This window comes from Penicillium odoratum (assembly GCF_028828045.1).
Source record: "Penicillium odoratum strain IBT 22623 chromosome Unknown utg000002l_segment0_segment0, whole genome shotgun sequence".
Classification (NCBI taxonomy): Eukaryota; Fungi; Ascomycota; class Eurotiomycetes; order Eurotiales; family Aspergillaceae; genus Penicillium; species Penicillium odoratum.
Genome location: NW_026643144.1, coordinates 568,548 through 581,142, shown reverse-complemented (window position 1 = coordinate 581,142; position 12,595 = coordinate 568,548). Strand labels below are relative to the sequence as shown.

General features: G+C 46.6%; 4 protein-coding genes across 4 annotated transcripts; 3 read left to right on the top strand and 1 right to left on the bottom strand.

Moving 5' to 3' along the window:
- Window positions 1-45: 45 nt before the first annotated feature.
- On the top strand, window positions 46-1,245 carry N7520_002263 (uncharacterized protein; the record flags this gene model as incomplete). Its single annotated transcript, XM_057136198.1, has 1 exon — window positions 46-1,245. One exon carries the CDS (start codon window positions 46-48, stop codon window positions 1,243-1,245), a length of 1,200 nt encoding a protein of 399 aa, XP_056998884.1.
- Window positions 1,246-1,632: 387 nt separating this feature from the next.
- N7520_002262 (FUSC family protein) lies at window positions 1,633-4,957 on the top strand (the record flags this gene model as incomplete). The annotated part of the gene is made up of 6 exons (XM_057136197.1): window positions 1,633-1,662; window positions 1,723-2,991; window positions 3,050-3,428; window positions 3,503-4,537; window positions 4,618-4,779; window positions 4,848-4,957. 6 exons carry the CDS (start codon window positions 1,633-1,635, stop codon window positions 4,955-4,957), a joined length of 2,985 nt encoding a protein of 994 aa, XP_056998883.1.
- Window positions 4,958-5,684: 727 nt separating this feature from the next.
- Window positions 5,685-10,063, bottom strand: N7520_002261 (uncharacterized protein; the record flags this gene model as incomplete). The annotated part of the gene is made up of 3 exons (XM_057136196.1): window positions 5,685-6,063; window positions 6,136-6,299; window positions 6,362-10,063. The coding sequence occupies 3 exons, from the start codon at window positions 10,061-10,063 to the stop codon at window positions 5,685-5,687; spliced, it is 4,245 nt and encodes a 1,414-aa protein (XP_056998882.1).
- Window positions 10,064-10,887: 824 nt separating this feature from the next.
- Window positions 10,888-11,564, top strand: N7520_002260 (bZIP transcription factor; the record flags this gene model as incomplete). Its single annotated transcript, XM_057136195.1, has 2 exons — window positions 10,888-10,968; window positions 11,019-11,564. 2 exons carry the CDS (start codon window positions 10,888-10,890, stop codon window positions 11,562-11,564), a joined length of 627 nt encoding a protein of 208 aa, XP_056998881.1.
- Between the last annotated feature and the right edge of the window lie 1,031 nt (window positions 11,565-12,595).

Here is a 12,595-nt window from a genome sequence, read left to right as displayed (position 1 = left end):
AACCACTTTGTTCTCACTTTTATCCCACACTTCAATATTTCCAACATGCTCGGACGCGCTTCGGGGCCAGCAGTACGGTCTGCCAGACAGCAATTGCAATCTAAAGCTCGCTTCATCAAACCTCGCTTCCAATCCACCACATCCAATGCCTCTTCCGCTGGTACTAGTCCCGCATTAGTTGGCGGTCTTGCTGGTGGCGCTGCCGCCTTCATTACGGGTTACACCTGGTACCGGTTCTCTGGAGTCAAGACCGTGGTCGACACCAGCAAGCAGACACAAGCATACATCGACCAGGCTAAAAAGACCATTGCCGAGAAGACACCTGAGCCAAATGAGGCGTACCGCTGGTTGAGAGATACCGTGAAAAGCTATGCTGCCTTCATCCCTGGCGCACGCGACTATATCGACACTGCATTTGACGACCTCGATAAGATCAGAAATGATCACGGCTCCGAATTCGATGAAATTGTCAAAAACGCATATACTGAGCTGAAAGATCTCCTCAAGAAAGAAGGATTGAATATCGACTCGGCATCCAAGACTTTAAGTGTGCTTCAAAAATATTTGAAACAGCTGTTCGATCTTGCTGGCGACGCCGCGGAGAATGTTCTCGACGGTCACCCTGCACTTAAGGAGAAGATCGGTGGTTCCTTTGATCAATTAAAGGAAATGGGGGATGCCTATGGGCCTCAAGCGAAAGAGGAGATCAACCGGACCTGGGAACAAATCTCCAGCATTGTGAAACGCGGCGCAGATACTAAGTCAATTGATGAGATCAAAAACCTGATCCAAGAAAAGAAGTCAAAGCTTGAAAAGCTAGGGGCTGAGACATGGCAAAAAGGTCTCGAGGAGTCCAAGCAATATCTCGATAAGAGCCCCAAGCTCAAGCAATTGGTGGAAGACAATGCCGATACCTTGAAGAAGGGCAATACTAAAGATCTGTGGGATCTTGTGAAGAAGAGCGCTTCTTCGGGGAATATGGAGGAAGTGGAGAAGTACATCAAAGAGAAGGCCGGTCAAGCGAAGGAAAGCGGCCTAGGTGACTTGGACAAATGGCTAAAGACGGTGCCTGGTGGTTCCGGCGCCATGTCTCAGTTGCAGTCACTACAGGCTATCGCGCAAAACAAGGGCAGCGAGGCTGAAGACGTCTTGAAAGAGACTGTGGAGGAACTTCAGAATGTGCTGAAGAAGCGAAAGGAACAGATAGAGAAGATTGCCAAGGAGGCAAAGGAAGAGAGCAAATAAGTAGTTTTTGTATATACCATTATACCGATAGCCATATGTATAATCAACGGAGTTAACGGGTATTCTATATGGGAAATGGCGAACTATGTAAGGCAGTAGATTGACTGTCCTATAATGAAATTATCCTAACATATTCTGAGACGACATTTTACCAAAGGTGAACACTAATTTACACCGATTCATTCAAGGTATATAGATAGATGTGAGGCCCCTTTCACTTTCATTTGATCAGAATAGAAATTAACTGAACCAATCCGGAGACAAAGCCGGAAGATGACGTAATCCGAGGGTCAATTCCCGGAGAAGCGGAGAAACGGAGAAGGTGGGATTCCAGCGCTATTTCACGAACACCCCGTCCAAGCTGAATGAATATGAACTCAACTTGCAATGACGTCTAGGCTGTCTGACTTTCTCAGGGTAAGCATTACTCTAAGTCTACTCGAAGTTATGCTCATGGCTCACTTTGAACTTTGAGAGTCCCAGTGGACCTTTCCGATAGGCCGCCATCGACAGGAAGGCATCAGATTACAATCTCGCGCCTCTCACGAAACAGTTGAAAGAGAGCCATTTATAGTAGATGGAGAAACTCTTGAGCAAGAGGAATTTACAACATGGATAATTCGGAAGTCACTGCGCCTATGTACCGATATACATGAATTCATCATTTCAGAGCAGGGAGTGGGAATATTCAAGTGCAGCCTCGCATATCTACTCGCATCCCTAGCAGTTTTCATACCAATGGTTGGGAATCTCTTGGGCCATCAGAACGGGAAACATTTGGTTGCGACGATCACAGTCTACTTCCATCCAGCAAGGTCGCAAGGCAGCATGTATAAAGCACTAATATGTGCCTTCCTCGCCTTTCTCTATGCGGCAAGCCTCTCGCTATCGAGCATGTGGGTTACAATATTTTTTCAGAGAAAGCACGACATGATTGAATTCGGCCATGCTGTGGTGCTGATAATATTCGTTGCCGGTGGATTTGGGTTCATTGGATGGACCAAACAGAGACTGAACGATCCGTTAGTCAATGTTGCCTGCTCTTTGGCTTCGCTGGCTTCGATAATTGTTATTACCAGGGAAGGCGCTATTCAAAGAGGCACCCTTTCTTTCGACAAGATATCCCAGGTCCTGAGAATGCTCATTTTAGGCGTCGGAATTTCGGCAGCTGTGTCGCTGTCGATACTGCCTCTTTCTGTGCGGAAGAAGTTCCAAGGGAATCTTGCAACTCTAACAGACACAGTGACGTTGCTGCTTATAAGTATCACCGATAGCTTTGTTTGCGGGTCGAACGACGAGCTTCTAACAGTAGAGTTCATCAATCTCTCTGCACGTCATGATAAAGCCTTCTCTCAAATGAAGAGCATAATGGAAGATGCAAAGCTTGAGCACTATGTTGCGGGAACAGCATCGGAATATTGTCTTGAAAGGCGCCTTGTGTGTTTATTGGATGACATCAACCATAGCCTGGGCAGCCTCCGCAGCGCCGGAGCTTTACACTCTACATTACTCACACGGGCCAGATGTTCTGGGCCAACACAGATTCGATGCCCAGAAACCAATCTGTCTGGTTCTACCACCATAGAACGTCCAAGGCTAGTCAATCAGCCACAACCTGTTACAAGAACAGACGTGGACCGCTACGAGGCGCAAAAATTACAATTTGCACCTGATTTCCAACAGGACGCACCTTCAAGCCAGTCTGGAGATCTTTTTAAATTAACGTCTACGCTCAAAATTCCTATGGTGAGAGCAATGCAAATCTCATCAATTTCTGACCCCAGTGTGATCTGATATTTAACAGCTCCTTCTGGCTTCTACTATGCGAGAAATTTTCAAAGAAGTGTGTTTTGGACCTGCTCCCGACTTCAGGATTTTACATAATGGTGGCGCTCGCTTCCGTATCGATGAGGCAGTTAGGACATACCGAGAAGATCGATTGTCCACTCTGTCTTTGCTTTCTCGCGAAAAGGAGATAATCTGTCTTACCCAGGAGAACAAAGCTGGTCTTGAAGAAATTCTGGCAATCTGCGATTACTTTTCCGTGTCTCTCCTCAAGTTGAGTGAGCAGTTGGAACAGTTTTTATCAATTTTGCAGGAGCTGCAAGTCGAGGTTGATGAAAGACCACACGAACAGTCTTGGGCCTGGATATATACTTCATGGTGGCGGTATGATCATCAATGTAAGGGACATATTTTGCATGACTCTCTCCTGGGAATTATTCGGGAATTATTTTGCTGATTGGCCCATATCTAGCCCCTTCATCTCATTATCGCACCGCAGACAATAGTACAGTCACGACACACATTTCAAATCCCACGGACCTGCTTGAATATCAGCTCCTTAGACAAACGCCATACAGAATTTCTGGTTTTTTTCGCACAGATGAAATCAAGTTCGCTCTCAAAGTAGGGATCGGAGCAGCACTCTACGCCTTGCCCTCATTTATATCCTGGACGCGACCACTCTATCTGTTTTGGAGGGGAGAATGGGGCCTTCTGTCATACATGTTGGTATGCTCAATGACTATTGGTGCATCAAACACCACGGGGTATGCTCGGGTTCTCGGTACATGTCTTGGGGCCCTCTGTTCGATAGCGGCATGGTACATCACCGGAGGACATGCTTTCAGGCTCGCAGTGGTCGGTTTTTTTATGGCCCTCGGGCCATTTTACATGATCATTGTAAAGGGCAAAGGCCCTATGGGCCGTTTCATACTACTAACATACAACCTTTCCGTGCTCTATACTTTCTCTTACTCGCAAAACAATAGTAGCGAGCAGGATGACGGGGCCGAACACCTCGATATCACCGAGATCGCCATTCACCGAGTCATATCTGTCATCTCGGGCTGCATTTGGGGTATCATCATCACACGCTGCATCTGGCCCATTCGTGCGCGGACAAAGCTCGATAATACTTTACATCTACTGTGGTCCCGTTTAGTCTTGATTTGGAAATCTGATCCATTGAACGCGATGACCTTGGCAGACGCAGGCATCCCTGTTCACTACATGAACTCTCGCGATAGAAGCGAGATTGAGCACCTCCTTTCACGGCTCGAGCATGTTCAGGCATCGGCGCGCTCCGAATATGATTCAAAGAGCCCTTTTCCAGATGCCGCATACAGTAACATCATTTCCCGGACAAGGACCATTATAGACTTTCTTCATTCTATGAATCTCATTCTCCTTGACATTCCTGCGCCATCGGAAGAGCAGATTTCATTTCTACGATCTACTACCACTATTAGACAGCAACTGTCCGAGCGCATCGGTCACCTGCTAGCTGGTAAGTCTTGGCCAAAAAGGATTCAGTTGGAAATTGGCAAATGAAAGACATGGTTATATCATTGCTGACATTGATTATAGTTATGGCTTCGTCAATAGCGCTTGAGAGTACCTTCAGCGAAGTTCCATCAAATATAGAAGAATTACGGGACCAGCTTCTGGCACAAATTTTTTGCTATCGCCAAGAACGAATGTCATCTCGTTCGACTAATGATAATGACTACGTTTTACTTCATTCCTTCGGTAAGAACCCCAAATTCCTAACCTCTGCTATTCCTTAGGGTGCGTTATTAATTTCTGACCAATGATAGTTATTGTTACCAAGCTATTGTCAGATGAGATATTTGAGATCATGATGGAACTGGGCCGCATTTTCCCAGTCCCAATTGATGAGGTCTCTCTTTATGTAGATACAGTATAAGAAATAAGATGGCCCTCTTGACAGGTGTTTTGGTAAAGCTTCAGACGTTGGCGGTAAAAGTCCCCGAGCCCAGGGTTGATCAATGCCTAAGGCTCGGGAACCTATCCGAAGATTAGCTCGCTAAGCTTCTTACCGCCCAAGTTTCCACCAAGTCATAACATAGTAGTAGCATGAGTAGCCTTATGCAGTCAATTTGGAGCCTCTCAATCTCTATCTTTACAATAATTATCCTAGTTCTCTATACTATGATGAACTGATAAGCTGTCTCCTAATTCCAACATCAGATACTGCTACTCTCATTTAGCCAGCAAGATTTTCAATACGGCCATTCTATAGTAGGGAAAATCCATCATAATTAACGAAAAAAAAATAGCTATTTGCTTCAGAGATATAAGAAGTAGAGCGTCTAGGACATACACCTCTTCAGCTACTTCTAAGACTAATAAATGTCAATCAATTTTTATCCTCTATAAGAAATTACGTAATTCATAGGCGAGCGGCGCACACAAGAGAGTGGCGTAGTCTGCCAAACGATAATAACTGACCAGAAGACAAAGACAAATGAGAAAAGCGTCAAGCCCGCATAAAGTGTCAAAAATATGCAAAAACGCACCCCTGACGCCACCAACAAAGGGAATATAATACATAGAGCAGCCATGGCAGGACAGAGTATTATAACAGACCGGACCAAAATAACACCTCTTTGCGGCCCAATGAGCCCAGTGACCTAGTTCTCGGCCTTCTTAGTAGCTTTCGTCCTCAACTTCATCATCAAGAACACCAGACCGTATATACCAATCACAAAGGCCACAACAATTCCGGCATTTCTCCAGCCAAAATACTCCTCTGCAAGATTCAGGGTCTTGAGGTAGTCTCCACCAGTGGCGTACTGGCAAACGCGGCAATCGGCATTGGCGCTGGGATTGAGGAGGTGTGTTCCTACCCCCATGCCTTGCTGGTAGGTAGCAAGGTATTCACGACAAGTTCGATTGACTGGTGGATCGAACAAGGCAATTTCATCAGAAGTGCATGTGATGGGCTTGGACCATGTCGTGAAAACAAGTAGCGAGCTCATGAGGTAGTTGAAAGGGTCGATATAGTACATCCTATAACAAAAAGCTCAAGTCAACGAATGAAGACGCAGTGGGCTTGAAGCCGCAAAGACAAGAGATGCGTACCAATATTTCCAAAATGGTTCAATTTGGTTGTAAGGAACCATGACACCACAGAATGAGACAAGGGTCGTGATGAGGAGAGGGTTGACAAGGGACGCGAAGACTGCATTGGGAGCGTAGGCGGCAATCATTTGGCCAATACCAGTGTACAGGCATTCGTACATTACCTGTGAAGTCTCGTCAGTTGTTTTGTTCAAATACCGAGCGTAGTAACATGCCAAAGACTTACCACAACAAAGAAGACACTGCCAGCGTTGCCAGGCGCAGTAGGTAGTCCACAAGTAAAATACCAACAAACATAATAGAGTAAGGCACAGAAAATCAGGTATGGAATCTCAGAGATGATAAGACCCGCGACGAAGGGAGCCCAATGGTACATCTTGCTTTTCTTCTCTCGCGTCTCATAAATATCGCGGCGGTCAATGAAAAGAGGCTGAAGTTGGGCGATCACTCCAGGCGCCACGAATATAAAATTGAAAACGGTGAAAAGGTTTTTCTGTAGATCTATGAGCCGATCCTTAATCATCCAGAATGAGAAGCCGTTGAGTAGCGCTAAGCTGATATGCATGGCAAACTTGTTATCGATGTATTCGGTGTTCCGATATAGTGAAATATTCATACGGTGGGTCACGAGCTTGACCTGAGTCCACATTGAAGCTGCAAATTCGTGCCCGTCGTCAATGGTACCAGAGGCTCTAGCAGCTCCTTCAGTAACCATTATGTCTAGCTCGGTTGTGAGCTGGTCGTGCTCTGGTGATTGTAACCAGACTTTGTTCCAATCGATATTTTTCGAGGCAGCCCCCGATACCACGTCGATCATATGCTCAGCAGGGTTAGCTTCTGGCGGGCAAGGTGCGCCATGTTTGGCAAAATAAGCCTTGACAGTACTGGCGTTGTCTCCAATGTCGCCGAAGTACACTGTTTTCCCGCCTTTGGCAAGCAAAAGGAGTGTATTGAATTGTGCGAAGAGCTGAGCAGAGGGTTGGTGGATCGTGACCAAAACGGCTTGTCCAGCTTCGGCAAGTTTTTTTAAAAAGCGAACAATATTGAACGCAGCCTGGCCATCAAGGCCGGACGTAGGTTCATCCAGAAAGATAAGAATGCTGGGTTTTGCAACTAGCTCGACGGCAATAGTCAAACGTTTGCGTTGCTCAACGGATAAGCCAGCCCCAGGACGACCAACGAGCGTGAACTCGAGATCCCGCAATTCCAGGAGGTCAATTATGGTGTCGACATAGCGTAACTTCTCGTGGGTAGGTGTATCACGGGGCTGCCGTAGAAGGGCCGAAAAATCGAGGGCCTCACGAACGGTTGATAGAGGCTCGTGCACGTCCAATTGTTCCACATATCCAGCGGAGCGTTGAAATGAGATAGGAATTGGCCGACCATCAACCAACACCGATCCATGGATAGTCCCGTCGGTTTTGCGCTGGGCAAGCACGTCAAGCAGAGTAGTCTTGCCCGCACCAGAAGACCCCATAAGTGCTCCGAGCATACCTGGTTTCACGTATCCTTGGACATTGTCAAGGAGGACTCGGTCTCCCGAAGGCGTTTTGACGGTATAAGTAAGGTTTTTCCAGGTAAAGATGCTTCGATTTTCGTTGATGTCCTTTCCGATGGTCTCTTGAGATTCATTTTCTCTGGATTCTGGCAGAGACTTTGTAGACGCCTGCGACTCTTCATCGCTAAGAAATAGATGCTTTGACTTGTACTGCTGCTCTCGAGGAATAAGAAGACTGCGAGCTCCCTCCCCGGGTAGTTTCCATCGGGTGGTAAAGAAGATGGTCAGCGCGACGAATAAGACCCACCACGCGCAGATGATACCAAAGTTGCGCCAGACATGACTATGGCTGAACGACATTGATGCAAGATAGTCGCGACCAGTAACACTAGTAGCACCGGGTAAAGCGCCACCGACTCCAGCACATGATTGACCACCTGCTTCTGCAGTGTAACCAGGGCCATTTGGTATGAGATTTGGTCCAACGCAGGGGATGGTTGACGAATGGAACTCGTTGGCAAGAAGTGATTCAAATGCATATGCCATTGGGTTGATCCAAAACAGCCAAACAAACCATGGATGCATCTCGGGCTTGATGATCATGTAGCCCGTGTAGACAAAACATGCAACAATCATCAAACCAGAGACCTTAGTAGCGGCGTCAAAGGTGGGGAAAGCGGCACCGATTAGTCGAAATAGAGCTGTCATAGACATCGCTGTCATGAAATTGGTGATCCAGTAAGTGAAGAAGGCTTCGGCGGTGCGGTTCAATCCGACCATGAAATAGAGAACAAGGCCAAAATGTGACACCTGAAATAGCAAGACGGGAAGGTCTGCGACGATCTGGGAAATGCAGATCGCAGCCGGGTGATAAAAGGCAAATGAACGGTGTTTGGCTAGAATAGGTCTTCCAGTAAACGAGTCTGTGACTTCGGAGAGAGCAATGAGGGCGTTATATAGGATGGAGAAAAACAGAGCACCACCCTTAAGGAACAGACCAACTGAGTTATCTGGAGCGTTGTAGAACAGTGATCCGCCTAGCAGGGCTTGAATGACTGTGGCGGCTTGTTTTATGATCAGCGTTGATTTATCACCCCATATGATTTGATATTGCCGGGTGACAGAGGCTTTGATTTGAGAAAAGAAGTCGGTAGTGACAGGTGAAGACTTTGACATTCCTCGATGCTTTTCCCGAGCGACCATCTCCTTGAAAACAGCCGTGTTTTCCGCTGCCTCTGTGCTTTCTGGATAGGAGCACTCGGCTAGCATATGGGACTTAAGCTTATTTGATTCATAGGCAGCACGAATCGCATCAGAAGTCCGAGGATATCTGTGCTCATAGCCTGATGCAATAACACGCTCTGTTGGAACGGTCACGCCAGTGAGGAAATCTGCTCGATTGGAACCAGAGTCGCGCCTGAACCCAAGGTCTTCCATGAAGGGCACTGCCTCTTTCTGTGGGCCATAAAAGATCTGCTTTCCCTCGTCAAGGACAAGGACCTTGTCGAAATGGTCATAGATGCCATTGCCTGCCTGGTAGAGGGTGACAATAGAGGTGAGTCCAAGAATATCGGTCATAGTTCTGATTGCCTTGGTCCACTCCAGAGCTGTACTTGCATCAAGACCACGCGTGGAGTTGTCCCAGCAGAAGACGCTTGCTCGGGTTGTTAAGCACTCAATGATAGAGACCCGTTTTCTCTCTCCTCCAGACACTCCTCGCGTGAATGCATCTCCGACTTTAGTCGATTCGGTATGCGAGATTCCCACCGACCGGAGAAGAAACTCCTTGTTGAGCTGAGAGTATTCCTCCGCTGACTTTATTCCTGGCGGTAGGTTGTAAGGGACTTTCATACGGGCGGCGAAGTCAATGGTCTCGCCGACGGTCAATGTTGGGAAGAAGATTTCCTCTTCCGTGTTCATGATGATCTGGCCGCGATACTGCTTGGCTTCTTCGGCAGGCATGGTTCCAAAGGTAACCTCCCCGCTCACTTCGGCATAGCCACGACGGTTGTTTGAAAGGAGGTTGAGCAGTGTTGTACATCCCGAACCGGGGCGGCCAAGGACGAGCAGCATCTCGCCGGGCTTGACACAGCCAAAAGAGTTGTCGAGAATTGTCTTCGTGGGAGCTTTTGTGCCGCGATTCCCGAATAAGTTGAATTGGGAGAGGGCGTTCTCGTTGAATGTAGCGTCGCTGCTGACACCTTTGACGGTGAGGTTTTGCCAACTGACTCCAAGTTTCCGAGATTTCTCGCCATTCCTCTCATCTCGCTCTTTCAAACAACGCAGTTCGTCGGCCATGTGCCATTTCTGATTGTCGGAGGGCACCTCTTCTGTCAGCTTGTGCGCGGCATCGAGGTTTTGTGTCAGATCTGGTGATTTCTCCAGATTTTCCTCCTGGTTGCTCTCGGTGCTTGTCGTGGAGACAGCCATTCGTTTCTATCTCTTGGTGCGGCAGAAGTGCTATAGGCGAAAGAATATATACATGAACTGGGCCCATCAGGTCAGTATCTGCAGATATTGAAGAGCTCGAGGGAGATTGCAAAAAACGAAAAGGAACCTTGAAAATATAAATACAATGCTTAGGGGAAAGTTGCTTGAATAAATATGTTCTGCAATCTCTACTGAGCTCTCCCAGGAACGAAAAATTTAAGCATAAGTTGATCCAATGTAATCATTCCGTCCAGGAAATTGGCTGATCGACACCTGGTACCAAATTGGTGGTCCAGGCTAAGCAGATCCAATGTAATCATTCTGTCCAGGAGTTCGGCCGATCATCATTCGGTGCAGGAGTTCGGCCGATCAACACTTGGTACCAAATTGGTGGTCCAGATTTAGTCAATAAAGCTGCGGAATGATAAATAAACATCCTCATGAGGACCTTATACGATTCATTTCTCGGGGCAGCGGTTGCTAAACCGACTGTCAAGCTAACCCGGTCGAAGAGGTACAACTCTGTCTAGACAAGGAAAATTTCGAACTACGTGATAATACTGATTTATCCTTAAAACGATTTGCCCGTGCTTTGTTTTCTCAATTAGATTATGAGTCCTAGGGCGGATCGGGGCATTAGGGGGGCGAATTTCCGATTATTCAACAACACCGCATTCAGCCCCGAAAAATTTGACGTAGCTCGGGATGATGAATAAACCGCCCGGGTGGGCTTCTTGGGCCCCCCTTATCTTGCCGCTCTCTCTATTTTCAAATTATACAATCTCAATGATTCCATGAGCTGTAGACTATCGAAAATCCACCAAATGATGGAAGAAAGCCGGGAAATGATCGGAGCGAACAAGAAAAGACATCCTCGAAACCCCAAAACCCAAGCAACACTTGAGGTGGGTCGATCTCAAATGAAATATTCTCCTAAATGGCTAATTTGCTTTAGAGGCGCCGTGAACAGCTACGCAAGGCACAGCAAGCATATCGCGCGCGGAAGGATGTCACCATTGACAAACTGCTAAAGCGCGTCCACAAGCTTGAAGGAAGCATTGAGCAGTTTAGCAAGTCGTTCCTCTCTTTCACTAGTCTTCTTCTAGAGAACCGCACTCTGCTTGACCAGCATTCGCATGTCACTTTAGCCCTTCAGAACATAACGCAGCAATATCTTGCACTTGCTGAGACCGGCTGTACGAGCTCTGATGAAAGCGTTGTCGACAAGGCTGCGACTCCACTTTCATCTATTGCACTCGACAAGAAAGAAAGATGCAATTATAAACGCGCAAAGATACCGTCGAACAAGACGCCTGCTACTGGATTCTCCTCGACTCCGGTAGACTCGGCTGAGATGCCACCTATGAATACGCCACCACCGAGTTTCAGTATAGCTCCATCCGTTATTGATTTTCCGATCACGCCTTCAGAGTCACTGGCCGACACCCAAACATTCTTCCCCAGTAGTATTATCAAGACAGAGCAGTGGAATTTCTCATAGTACTTAGTCAAATAATGTTGTGAGAATGGGTATCAGCTCCTTGTCAACACTCCGAGCGACTTCGTGAAAATTCAAGAGGTTTTAGGGCAAGTCTTGCCAAGAACCAAGCGCCACGACTTCTTTTCATGCTTCCAGGCTGGAATTCATGACAAAAATGGGCACATTATTGATTCCATGGCTACTATACTTGTCCCGCTGCATTATAAGAGTTTTTACCACCCTTTCAAAGAGGCTTCATTCCATACTGAGGATCTGGGATCGGCCATCGCTCCTGAGACTAGCGAATGGCTAGACGCAAGAGGTGTGCACAGATTACTCACTGAAGGTGGATTTTGCAGTCATGCGCCATTATCACGCTTGAGCCCTAGATTTTCGCCGCATATTCTGGCTTTTACACAGTGTGAGTATCTAGTGAGACTCATATTTGCTTAAAAGCTAATGCATATAGATCTCGCTACCGAGTGTATTTGCTTCGGACATGGTCCAGCATTTCGACGTCAAGTTGTTCAGACCGCATTACGCCTCACAGGAAGATCATAAAGTCATTATACTACCTATACGGATTTCAGAGTTAGAAGTATCCTCCTTCAATGTGAGTGGTATGATGTGTTTGTTTCGTTGATCATGAACTTCATCAAAACCAATTTCAAAATCCTGTTCCTCGTGTGGCTTGATAGACTATTTAATTTCTTAAGGATAAGATATTCTGTGTGATATTTGTTATTAAAAGATGCAAATTATCGGTAAACACAGCTTTTAGCGTCAAACTTCACCTGGACCCTTGAAAAAATGGGGCGAAGAAAACACTTCCTGATTAGGTAACGGATTTCACAAGCGTATGGGCCACACAAGCGGGTGGGCCATCTCCAAACACCATAGTAAATGCGATAAATTACAACTCATTTTCTCAACAGTCACTCACATGGGGCTTCTCCTTGAAGTCTAGTTCTTTCTTCATATAATATAGTCTCTTTAAAAAGTTTTGAGAATTTCATGGCTTGGTGACTTGAATATATATAACTCATCGACTT